The sequence below is a fragment of the Eubalaena glacialis genome, chromosome 4, assembly GCF_028564815.1.
Source record: "Eubalaena glacialis isolate mEubGla1 chromosome 4, mEubGla1.1.hap2.+ XY, whole genome shotgun sequence".
Lineage (NCBI taxonomy): Eukaryota > Metazoa > Chordata > Mammalia > Artiodactyla > Balaenidae > Eubalaena > Eubalaena glacialis.
The window spans coordinates 176983361-176996117 of record NC_083719.1 but is presented as its reverse complement, the minus strand read 5'-3'; the positions used below and the strand labels follow the sequence as shown (position 1 = coordinate 176996117).

The following is a 12757-nucleotide window of genomic DNA, read 5'->3' as shown; positions in this document are numbered from 1 at the left end:
CCTCCATAGTCTACTTCCTATTTCCCACTTCCGGGTTCAACGTTTAGGCTTTTTGGAGAAAGCGTTGGAAACACTGAAGCTTGTTTCCAGCTTCCCGGTTTCTTTCCCCACGTCCTGTTTTCTTGGAATATTTTTGGCTTCTTCGAATTCTCTGTCCCCTGGACGGGGTTAGTTCCAGCTCCCGCCGGCGGGAACGGAAGCGCGAGGGCTGAGGGTGTTACTCTAAAAGACATCCTCCGTTTCCAAGCTGGAAGCCGCCGGAAGCTGAGACTCCCGCAGCGGAAGAGGCGCGACTCGCTATGTCCGCGAACAATATGTCGGACCCACGGAGGCCCAACAAAGTGCTGAGGTGAGGATCCTAGTTGTCATGGTGTTAAAAAACGAAAAAAAAAAAAAAAAAAATTCAGCTATAAATTTTAAAGATATAATTGGGTTTATCAAATGATTCATGAATTGGGCAGCATCCCATCTAGCAAGTAGAGGGGAGCGCTAAAGGGCTACAGAAAGGGAAAGGTTTTTTAAAGGCAAGGCAAGGAAGTCATAATCAGAAAAAAGGGTGATTTCAGATTAGGTCATTTCCCTTTTGGGGAAAAAAGGGTCTTATTAGGTGGGGTTACCTCGTCTTCTTTTTGGAGGATGGAGAGGGGAGAGGACCCATGTGACCGACTACCTCATTGGTGCTGACCAGAAAATTCCTGACTGACCGGTTAAGACTACATTTCTGGAGGAGGTTAAAGCTTCGGTTAGGTTAAGTATTGAGCCCTGCTTTGGTGGCTTGGCCTAGCATAAGGGACTCCATTTTTGGCCCGTGGTTTTCTCTTTAACAATGCCCCCTCCTCCCACCCTCCCCACCTTAATCAGACTCTCAGCTTAACTGAGAGATGTGATCAAAACTTAAGGCATGAGTGCCACTCTCAGCTACTGCTCTGAGGTTCTTGCAGTTTTTCTTGTTCCTTTGTGGGCTAACCATAGGTTATGATGTTTTTGCTTAACCCCTGTGATAGTCACAGGTCCTGGCTGGCTTCAGGTTCACAGTTTTTAAGTTGGTCATTTTTTTGTTACTTTTCTGATGTTCGAGTCTTAGGGAGAGCTTGTGCTTGGTGGTTAGTGGCAGTGAGTATGCATTTAAAGCTTTTGAGAGATTAAGTGCACCAGGGAGATTATTATAATAAACAGGATAATTCACAATGTTTGGAGTGCACTTCGGAGCCATGGTCCCCAGGATCCAAACCAGGCAAAATCAAATACGTCAAAGAAAGTTCCCATTGGGAATTCCCTGGGGGTCCAGTGGTTAGGACTCCACGCTTCCAATGCAGCGAGCACGGGTTTGATCCCTGCTAAAAAAAGAAAGTTCCCGTTGAAGGAGTCACCTTCTTAAGCCAACTGACTTTTTCAGTGATTTTATATAATAGAGTTTCAACTAATCCAGAAGGGTTAATCCAGGTGCAGCAGGTGGTACTGACCACAGCATAGACACTCCTTGCTCAGCTAAAAGATAATCAAGGGCTATTCTATTATAAAGAACAACTTTGGCCAGAGAATCTAAGGATCTTTCTTGGGCTGATGGCCCTGCCGAAGGAAATGAATCCTGAGTCATGAAATCCTCATCGTTATTTTAAAAAAAATATTTATTTATTTACTTATTTGGCTGCGGTGGGTCTTAGTTGCGGCATGTGGGATCTTCCTTGTAGCATGTGGCATGTGGGATCTAGTTCCCTGACTAGGGATCGAACCCGGGCCCCCTGCCTTGGGAGCGTGGAGTCTTAGCGACTGGATCACCAGGGAAGTCCCGCTCATCGTTATTTTTAACTTGATGATGTAAATCCAGGGGATTTGACCAATGAGGTGTCTTAGTTCCCTTGTGGAATGTTAGGGGCCCAGTTACATAACCTAAGAGGTATTGCCCCCTGTGCACTGACTATCTAGGCATTCAGAGGCCCAACAAGAATGATAACCACCATGGACAAAGACCCTATGGGGACACAAACCGTTCCCGTTAAGGAGGTACTGTTAATGGATTCAGTCACAGGAATTACTGCATTTACCCATTCCAACCAGGTGTCAGTTAGGTTTTCAGCACGTACGGGAAGAGAATCTCCCATCCTGAATAAAGTGTTGTTCTAAATGCCTTGCAAAGATGGTTGCTGCTGGTGAGATCTCTTAGTGATTGGGGGCAAATCTGATCTAGATTATCATGGGAACATGGGGGTGCAAATGCACTAAGATTTACTAGGTAATTATGTCTAACTGAGTATGTAAGTTATGATGGGAGAAAGGAAACAACAAGGCATAGGTTGTTCTGGCTGTACAAGTTGAACTGCGTAAGAAATTTTTAGGGGGTTCGATTGTAGTTTGCTGTGACTTTGAGAATAGAAGAGAACTTGGTCACAGGAATGACCAGGGGGTCTCTAGCATCATGGATAGATTGTAATCTTTGTTGACAAATCCAGCAGTCTGAAAGCTTACCTCCCTTAGCAATGGCCTGGGAGAGAAGGGTGAAAACATTATCTTTCCAGGTCAATACCAGAGTAAAGAAAAGAAAAAGGAGGAAGGGTTTCACGTTTAGTTAAAGTATGGTCTGTTCATTTAATTTACAACCATTGTTTGTGCATCTTAATTTCTCTGTTCAGGGAATTCCCTGGCAGACCAGTGGTTGGGACTCTATGCTTTCATTGCCGAGGGCCAGGATTCAATCCCTGGCGGGGGAACTGAGATCTCACAAGCCGCCCATGGTGTTGCCAAAAAAGAAAAAAAAAAATTTAAAAAAAAATGTCTCTGTTCAGGAGCAGACTGGTGCCATGTTACAAGGACATCAGGATGGCCACAGTCAGGCAATGAGGGGTCATTTTTTGCTGAAGCAGAATGGTCTTCATCCATATGTGCCTTATTTATTTATTTACTGGCTGCTCCGTGCGGCTTGCGAGATCTTAGTTCCCCGACCAGGGACTGAACCTGGGCCACCAGAGTGAAAGCACCCAGTCTTAACCATTGGACCACCAGGGAATTCCCAGTGCCATAATATTTATAGACTCTGTTGCTGCTGTCTTTGCATGAAAGTCAGCTAGGGCATTCCTGGAACTCAGGTTCAGTCCTTTTGGTCTGAACCTCAATTTTAATGACAGCAATTTCAGAAGGTAAGAGAATAGCAGTAAGAAGGTAGTTTATTTGTTGCCCTTTTTTTAAAAAAAAAAAAATAAATGGATTTTTTTCAGCATTTTAAAAAACAATTATTTATTTATTTATTTTTGGCTGTGTTGGGTCTTCGTTGCTGTGCGCGGGCTTTCTCTAGTTGTGGCGAGTGGGGTCTGTTCTTCATTGCGGTGCACGGGCTTCTCACTGCAGTGGCTTCTCTTGTTGCAGAGCACAGGCTTTAGGGGCGTGGGCTCTAGAGCGCAGGCTCAGTAGTTGTGGCGCACAGGCTTGGTTGCTCCGAGGCATGTTCTGCCTGGACCAGGGCTTGAACCTGTGTTCCCTGCATTGGCAGGTGGATTCTTAACCACTGCACCACCAGGGAAGCCCTGTTGCCCATTTTTGATTGGGGGCCCAGAGGACATAAGAAAACCCCTTTGTTTCCATAAGATCCCCAAATCATGGATGACCCCAAAGACGTACCAGCTATTGGTATAAATATTAACAGTCTGTCATCTGATAACTTGCTGCTTTAGTTTGTGGGAAGTTTCCCTTTCAAGTTATTCATATTGGTTAGTAATATCATTACCAGCTTGGAAACAAAGTATCCCTTTTTCATTTTTAGAGTAGGACCCATCAGCAAGATTAGATCAGGATGTTCTTACCTGGCAGTCATGGGGCTCATCTTTGTCAGGCAGGGGTGGTGATGTAGCAGGGTTAAGGATGTTGCAACATTTAAGATGTTGAGTAGGTAGTGGAAGCAGAAGGATCTCATAGGAGGTTAATCTGCTTGCAGAGAAATGTTGAGTCATTTCAGAGTTAAGAAGACTTTGGACAGCATGAGGAGTTTGTAAATAAATGCCATTACCTAGGGTTAGATCTGCTGAGGCTCCTACTAACTTTGCAGCTGCAGCTATAGCCTTAAGACAGTTGGTGTAGGGACTGGCAACTGAATCCGGTTGTATGCTGTGATAGGAAACAGGCTATGTTTATTGCTATGCTCTTGTGTGTGCATTGCCAGGGCTTGCTTATCTCTTTCATGCACGAATAAGGTGAAAGGTTTTGAGTAATTAGGTAGGCCTAGGGCTGGCGGTTCTTACAGCACTTGTTTTAGTCTTAGAAAAGCCTGCTTATGTTTATCTTCCCTAGGAAGGGGCTCAGGGACTAAAAGTTTAGTAAGTTCATAGAGTGGGAAAGCCAATAGAGAAAAATTAGGAACCCATAGTCTACAATAGCCAATCAAGTCTAGAAATCCACAAAGCTGTCGCTTAGTTATAGGCATAGGACATTCTTGGTTTAGCCTAATCCTTTTTGGAGATAGCTGGGTTCCTTCAGCACTAGGTAATGAACAGTATACAGAGATAATTGTAATTTTTCCTTGCAGAGTTTATGTCCCTTTTGTCAGTGGAAATAATCAACAACCAACCTATAATAAGAATTTTAGGGCTTCCCTGGTGGTGCAGTGGTTAAGAATCTGCCTGCCAATGCAGGGGACATGGGTTCGATCCCTGGCCTGGGAAGATCCCACATGCCGCAGAGCAACTAAGCCCGTGTGCCACAACTACTGAGCCCACATGCCACAACTACTGAATCCCACGCGCCTAGAGCCCGTGCTCTGCAACAAGAGAAGCCACGACAATGAGAAGCCTGCGCACCGCAACAAAGAGTAGCTCCCGCTCGTCGCAACTAGAGAAAGCCCGCACACAGCAACGAAGACCCAACACAGCCAAAAAAAAAACAAATAAATAAATTTATTTTTTTTTTAAAAAGGATCTTATTCAAGCCGAACTGAGGACTGTAGCCCAGGAAACACAGATTCAAGAAGCCCTTGAATTGTGTTTTGCCAGACTACAAAATGGCAGAGGCTTATATAGGCAAAAACTGCAGTTACATAACTTGTTTGTCAAGAATTATAATTGGGGCTTCCCTGGTAGTCCAGTGGTTAAGACGCCACCCTTCCACTGCAAGGGGCACCGGTTTGATCCCTGGTCAGGGAAGTACCGCATGCCACGAGGTGCAGACAAAGAATAAAAAGGGAATTATAACTGGAACTGGCAAGAAGTAAGGGTGCCTGTCAAGCAAGGATTGGTTGGGGTCTGAAGTGGTTGTATAGTTACAGTGGGAGATCTTGAGACCATAAGGTTGCAGTTGGCAGCTGCTAGCAGATATTGTTTTGAGAATAGCTAGTGGTGTAGTTAAGTTTGATACAGTTCAGAAAATTCAAGTTCTCAGTGATGCAGGAATATATCCACATCCACAATGACCACCCGGCTCCATTTGGATGCCTGAAGCACAGTTCTGTCTTGTCAGAACAAAGAACAAACATCAAACATAACGGGGTACATTCCTTCGAGGTTTCAAGAGACAGATTAGCACACACACAGTGAGTCAGCATGACCTTAGTTTTGGGGAAGGGAACCTCATCTTCAAAGGAGTTGATGCATTGGCATCTTAGGGATGGGGTGAATGGACATTTATCCCTATCTTCAAAGTGGACGTTCTGAACAGTCTGATAACTGTATTCCTTTTTTTGTCTGTTTGTTTTAATGGTTAAAGCACATGTACAATGTCTGTTTGACAGGCCACAAGACGGTCTGTTCTAATTAGCATAAAGTTCAAGCCCAGGGGACTTCCCTGGTGGTCTAGTGGGTAAGACTCCGAGCTCCCAATACAGGGGGCCCGGGTTTGATCCCTGGTTGGGGAACTAGATCCCATATGCATGCTGCAACTAAGAAGTCCAAATGCCGCAACGAAGATCCCGCATGCTGCAACTAAGACGCGGTGCAGCCAAAATAAACAAATACATTAATAATAAAAAAAAAAGTTCAAGCCCAGTCATGTATGAGCTAGGATGACTTCCCCATACCTCAATATGTGAAAATTTCTTCCATCACTTCTCAGCTAACTGTTGCAGCAGATACTTGGAGTCTTTTATGGATGCCTCTTTGGTTACTGAGCACAGCAAGAGGTCGTCTGCCTATTGTAAAACAGTTGATTTCCTCGGGACTGGCGGGTCCTTGCATTTTGGTGGAGCACTTGGGAGAAATAAGGGGCCTCAGTGAGCCTTTGAGGCATGACTGTCCAGGTGTATTGCTGATTTTTCCAACTTAAGGCGAACAGATAATCAGCTGTTGGGGTCTACAGTGGTGCTGAAAAAGGCTGAACCAAGGTCTACAACAGTGAACCATTTTGAGTCTGGTGTCACTCATGACAAAAGGGTGTTCTGGGTTTGCGACAACTGGGAAATGGGGAATAACTATCTCGTTAATAGCTCTTTAGTCCTGAGGGGAGGGATAAATTGGGAGATTGGAATTGACAAATACACACTACTATATATAAAACAGATAACTAATAAGGACCTACTGTATAGCACAGGGAACTCTACTCAATACTCTGTAAAGACTTAAATGGGAAAAGAATCTCAAAAAGAGTGGATATATAAACATATATAACTGATTTACTTTGCTGTACAGCAGAAACTAACACAACATTGTAAATCAACTCTACTCCAATAAAAACTAAAACAAACAAACAAACAAAACCTTTCCCTGGGGGGAAAGAGGAAAAAACTCTTAAGTTCTGGACAAATCTCCATCCTCACCCATTAGGTTTCCAGGCTGGCAGGATCTGTGTGTCATGGGGGCTAATACAGGGCATGATTACCCCCTGGGAGATGAGATCTTTTGTTGTGAGGCTTTGTGTGGCTTCAGGCTTTAGTGGATATTGAGGTAATTGAGGAAGAGGTTTAGTTATGTGTCTCTGAATCTTTATAGGCTCTGTACTTTTTATTGTCCCAGTGTCAGTATTAGAAATAACCCACAGGTTTTTGGGCACCTCAGTTAAATTAGGGGACTTTTGTTGGAATCCTTCCTCTTCTACGTCAAGGACAGATTGTAAGAACGTAAAAGAACATCAGGTTCAGGTTGGTCAGGAAATTTTACGGTGAGGTCTCCATTGGAAACAAAATGTATTAGCCCTTTTAACTTAGAAAGCAGATCTCTACCTAATAGACTGACTGGGGCTATGTCACATAGCAAAAAAGAATGCTTTTCAGTTAAAGGTCCCAGAGTCATTTGTATTGGTTGAGGTAGAAATTCTCTCTGAACGTTTATTAGATACTTCTACTAAGGAAACCTCTTTTTCACTCTGAGGGATTTGTCGTCCTATGGGAGTGGGATTTAAAGTAGAAAGTGTAGGGACTTCCCTGGTGGTCCAGTGGGTAAACTCCACGCTCCCAATGCAGGGGTTTGATCCCTGGTCGGGGAACTAGATCCCGCATGTGTGCCGCAACTAAGAGTCTGCATGCTGCAACTAAGAAGCCCGCCTGCTGCAACTAAAAAATAAATACATAAATAAAAGTAGAAAGTGTAGCTCATTATCGACTGGAATTTGGCAGGGTTTCCCATTAATTTTAATTTTAGCTTCCCCTTGGCTGTTTAAGGGAATTACTGATAACAGCTTATTGGAGAATCCCTTGGAATACTGAGGGGGTAGATGTAGGGCACTCAAGTTGAAGAATTTGCATAAGACCTTTGAGGACAATCTCTTTTTCCAGTGTCCCAGTTGATTACATGTGAGACACTGGGCCTCGGGCCAGCGTTTTGATGGTGGACCCCTAGGAGGGTGTTATGTTAGGTCTCTGGCCTTGGAGCTTTTGTAGCTGTAAGGCCAACAACTTGGAAAATTTTTGCTTGTGGTCTTGCTCTAAGGTCGTTTCAAAGTGCTCAGCTATGGTCGCTGGCTCCATCAGACTGGTGGTCTCCCATCCTATTTTCTGTCTTTTTATCAATGCACTAATAATCTCAGGAGATAATCTATTTGCAAATAGGGCAGCTAAGAGCAGGTTGAGTGACTCTTTTATATGGGACCGGAACGCCACAGGTGGAGGGCTTCCAAGCGTGCCTTAAAGTTGGCCCGATTCATCTTTCTTTGGTTTGCATGTTTGAATAATAGACCGATCAGTTGGGGTAGGGAAGATTCTAGGAATGGCTTATAAAAGGTCAGGTGCTGTTTTACCAGCTTTTTCTGGTTGAGGATCTTGAAGATCCTCCGGGTTTTGCCATTTTGCTTCCTGTGTCCATTTGGTGCTTCACCAGGTCCTACCTGCATGTGCACAAGCTGATAAAGATTTTGCAGCCTGGGGTCCAGGCCCTGATAATGACTCCAGATTCTTCAAAGAACTTTTGGGGTTCCTCCCTAGGTTTAGGAAATGCCTTAACTATGGCCCTTAGTTCCATTTTTGACCAAAGAGTGAAAGATACCCGAGGAGGTTCGTCTGCAACCTTGGGTAGTTCTCTCTTACATGGTAACTGTTGAATAGTCCCTTCAGAGTGGAAAGGCAGTTCAGAAAGAAAATCAGTAAAACATGAGTACTCAGGTAAAGAAGGAGAGAGGGGCTTCCCTGCTGGCGCAGTGGTTAAGAATCTGCCTGCCAATGCAGGGGACATGGGTTCAAGCCCTGGTCCGGGAAGATCCCACATGCCGTGGAGCAACTGAGCCCGTGCGCCACAACTACTGAGCCTGCATGCCACAACTACTGAAGCCCACACGCCTAGAGCCCGTGCTCCAAAACAAGAGAAGCCACCACAATGAGAAGCCCGCGCACCGCAACGAGGAGTAGCCCCTACTCTCTGCAACTAGAGAAAGCCCGCGTGCAGCAGCGAAAACCCAACGCAGCCAGAAAAAAAAAAAAAGCCTTATAAAAAAAAAAAAGGAGAGAGGAGAGCAGTAGGAGTCATGTCAGCCCTATCCTCTTTTGTTTTAGCTACTTCTTGTGTTTTTGATTGTCCATTAGCCTTTTTGTAACCCATCTTTTAATGAAGCTATTTTGGAAACTTGAAGCCTTTTGGAAGCTTCCATATACCAATGAAAATAGGTATCCCATTCTGTTTGCTTAATTTGGAAACCCTCACTTTCAAGGGCACTTATTATTATTTTTTTAATGAATTTATTTATTTGTTTTTTGGCTGCATTGGGTCTTCGTTGCTGCGTGCGGGCTTTCTCTAGTTGTGGACAGCGGGGGCTGCTCTTCGTTGCAGTGTGTGGGCTTCTCATTGCGGTGGCTTCTCCTGTTGTGGAGCATGGGCTCTAGGCCCGCGGGCTTCAGTAGTTGCAGTGCGTGGGCTCAGTAGTTGTGGCTCATGGGCTCTAGAGCTCAGGCTCACTAGTTGTGGGGCACGGGCTTAGTTGCTCCGCGACATATGGGATCTTCCTGGACCAGGGCTCGAACCCGTGTCCGCTGCATTGGCAGGCGGATTCTTAACCATTGTGCCACCAGGGAAGTCCCTCAAGGGCACTTCTGAAATAAACAATCTTGTCTCACTGACACATTCCCCACAGTGGCCACTGTAATTCTAGGTTGTTTTTAGTAATATTTTGCCATTTTTGTAGATATTTACAGCTTTTGGGATTATAGTTCTTAGACATAAAAAAGGCAGGTATGCTGATGGGTGGCATGCTTGATTCATTAAAGGTGAAAGCTCCCATCTCTCTTAGCTGGCTTTATCTACACAAAGCAAGACAGACAAACATGAATACCTTAACATTCCAGCTGTAACCAGTTACTGCGGCCTGGCCAAGAAAAAGGCCCTGTGCACACCACCACCAACTGCCTACACAGAACCTGGGGCTGGGGGAAAGGATTGAACCGGCAGACCCCAAATGGGGATTGTGGGCTGATTCCAAACGAATGGGGAGCCGCAGCTGCCACCAGCAGTGCCCAACGTGGAATCTGGGAAAGGATCTCAAATAAATGGGGAACAGCAGACCATACCACCAGCAGTTCCCAACATGGAATCTAGGAACAGAACCAAGGCTGGGGGTTTCCAACCAAATGAGGAACTGTGGTCCGAACTTCCAGCAGCTCCCAACGTGGAACCAGTGATTCCAGACAAATGGGGAACTGGCTGGAAAGCCAATTAGATTGGGAGTGACACAAAGAGAGCAGAGCTCAGAACTGAGAGGAACTTACCCATGGCCCCCAGAAACGGAGAGAAAGACAGTGGACTCAAAAAGGGGGTTCATGGGTACCACGCTTATTTTTCTCGTTGTCCCCGAATGCTGTCAGAGGTTCACTTTGGATCCTGTCGCTGCCACAAGATCTGTTGAAAAAAACAAAATTCAACTGAATAAATTTTAAAGATCTAATTGACTTTATTGAAGGATTCATGGATCAGGCAACATCTCATCTAGCAAGTAGAGGGGCGCTCTAAAGGGCTACAGAAAGGGAAAGGTTTTTAAAGACAGGACAAGGAAGTCATAAACAGAAAAAAGGATTATTTCAGATTAAGTCACCTCCTTTTTGGGATAAAAGGGTCTTATTAGGTGGGTTACCTCTTCCTTTGGGGGATGGAGAGGGGAGAGGGGCCCATATGACAGACTGCCTCATTGGTACTGACCAGAAAATTCCTGACTGACTGGTTAAGACTACATTTCTGGGGGAGGCTGAAGCTCCAATTAGGTGAGGTACTAAGCCCCAGTTTAGTGGCATGGCCTAGCGTAAGTGACTCCATTTTGGGCCTGTGGTTTTATTTTTAACAATGGGAATGGGCCTCGGGTTGTGGGTTGGAGGCCCAGGGGAGCACCTGCCCATCCTGGGGGCAGAACTTGAGCACCCCTGACCCTGAGCCTGCTGCAGGTACAAGCCCCCGCCGAGCGAGTGTAACCCAGCCTTGGATGACCCAACACCGGACTACATGAACCTCCTTGGCATGATCTTCAGCATGTGTGGTCTCATGCTCAAGGTGGGCAGGGCTGAGTTTCCTTCCCCGTAGCTCCGCCTGACAGTGGGGAAGGCGTGGATTCAGAATGAAGCAGGACCAGTGCTGAGGGGGCAGGGCTGGGGTGATGCTGGGTGAAGAAGGCTAGGGCTGTCGGGGAAGCCAGGTGTCCAGGTCAGGGTGGCACATAGGACGTCAGTCTGAGGGTGGGGCCAGGCTTTAATGCAACTTGGTGGGGACTGGTGGAGAAAATGTGGGGTCCTTAGCACGATGGGGGATGTCAAGGGCCAGGCTCCTTAGGCCTGAGGGGACATGGTGGGGTCAGAGATGCAGGACAGGGAGTAGGACCAGAACTCGGGTACCTGGAGTTAACTATGGGGGTCTGGAACTGAGAGACTCCTGGAGCTCAGGGTTTGAGCTGCATCAGGTGGAACTGGGGTTGGAACTGGTGCCTGGGAATGGCCCTTGTGGGGGCTCATGGGGTGCCTCTCACCGACCTAACCCACCCATCCACCTACCTCTTCCAGCTGAAGTGGTGCGCTTGGGTCGCTGTCTACTGCTCCTTCATCAGCTTTGCCAACTCCCGGAGCTCTGAGGACACTAAGCAGATGATGAGTAGCTTCATGTGAGGCTGGATCTGGAGAGGGAGGGACTCCTGGGTGAGGGGAAGGGGACCCCAAGCCTATCCATCCTGGACTGACACCTCTCTCCCATCTCAGGCTGTCCATCTCTGCCGTGGTGATGTCATATCTGCAGAACCCTCAGCCCATGACGCCCCCCTGGTGATGTCAGCCTAGAGGGGTCACATCCTGGACCCCTCTATCCACCTTGCCCTAGGCCTGGCCCGTGGCTGCTCAGCCTCCTGCCCTCAGCTGCAGTCCTGGGCTTCCCTGGGTGAGGTAGTCTTGGGGCCTGCAGCTGGATGGAGGGAACCTGGCCCTGTCCTTGGGATCCCACTTCGCTGGAGCAGAGAGGGCAATCTCCTAGGCCTACCCCTCCTGCCTTCCTTCCCCTCCCTGCCTGCTGTTGGAGGAGATACTATCCATGTTTCTAGGTGTATCCACTCATTTTCTTGTTGAAACCAGTTAATAATAAATTTTTGCATTGTGGTTGTTCTCTGAGACCTCTCTCTCCTGTGCCTTGTCATAACAGGGGGAAGGGCTCCAGTTCCTCCACTCAGTCAGGCTTGGGGTGGGGTCCCCAGTCTGGAGCCTTTTGGTTAGTTCACTTGCTTATTTCACAAGACTCCAGCCTTAAGTCAGCTGCCAGAGACTGAACAGTGATCCCTGCCCTCTGGCAACTCAGCAGACAGCCCTGCTGATCTAAGGAATCTGTGCTTTGGTTTTCTTATCAGAGGAATGGGGGTAATGTCAGCAAATCGGATGGACTGGTAGGGACTGGGGGAAGGCATGAAAGACTGAGTTCTCCCCCACCTGCCATGTTCTCACTCCTCATCAGAGGACACCGGGATCTCTCGAACAAGGCTGGGTGCTTCCCCTCCCCAGCACTGTAAAGGCGGTTACTCTACGTCTCCATGCATAGGACAGAACAGAGCCCCCATTAACCTCTGTTCCTAGCCAAGCTAGGTCCCTCGCGGACCCTAGCCCAGAAAGTCAACGGAATACCCTAGGATCCTAGGCACATACTCTACCTCCAAGGCAAACGCAGCATCCGTAGGAAAATCTGAGACCTCTGCGCCCAGGGGGACAAAAGGGCACTCGAGGTCCACATGGAGGCCATAGAGGCCACGAGAGGCTAAAGGCTCCTCTGGCCGAACCAGCACCCCGAGAGTGGGACGCGCCCAGCGCCTCCTTGCGCTCCTAGCGCCCTCATTGCCCCCAGCGGTACCCAGAGCTACCGCCTTGGTCTCGTGACGCGCCGGGCCACTCCCTAGCCCCGCCCCACCGGTG

General features: G+C 47.1%; 1 protein-coding gene across 1 annotated transcript; it reads left to right on the top strand.

Annotated features, from left to right (window-relative positions):
* The first annotated feature begins 242 nt into the window (after window positions 1–242).
* Window positions 243–11968, top strand: WDR83OS (WD repeat domain 83 opposite strand). Its single transcript, XM_061188712.1, has 4 exons — window positions 243–349; window positions 10766–10871; window positions 11375–11472; window positions 11567–11968. The coding sequence occupies exons 1-4, from the start codon at window positions 300–302 to the stop codon at window positions 11631–11633; spliced, it is 321 nt and encodes a 106-aa protein (XP_061044695.1). The 5' UTR covers window positions 243–299; the 3' UTR covers window positions 11634–11968.
* Window positions 11969–12757: the final 789 nt, after the last annotated feature.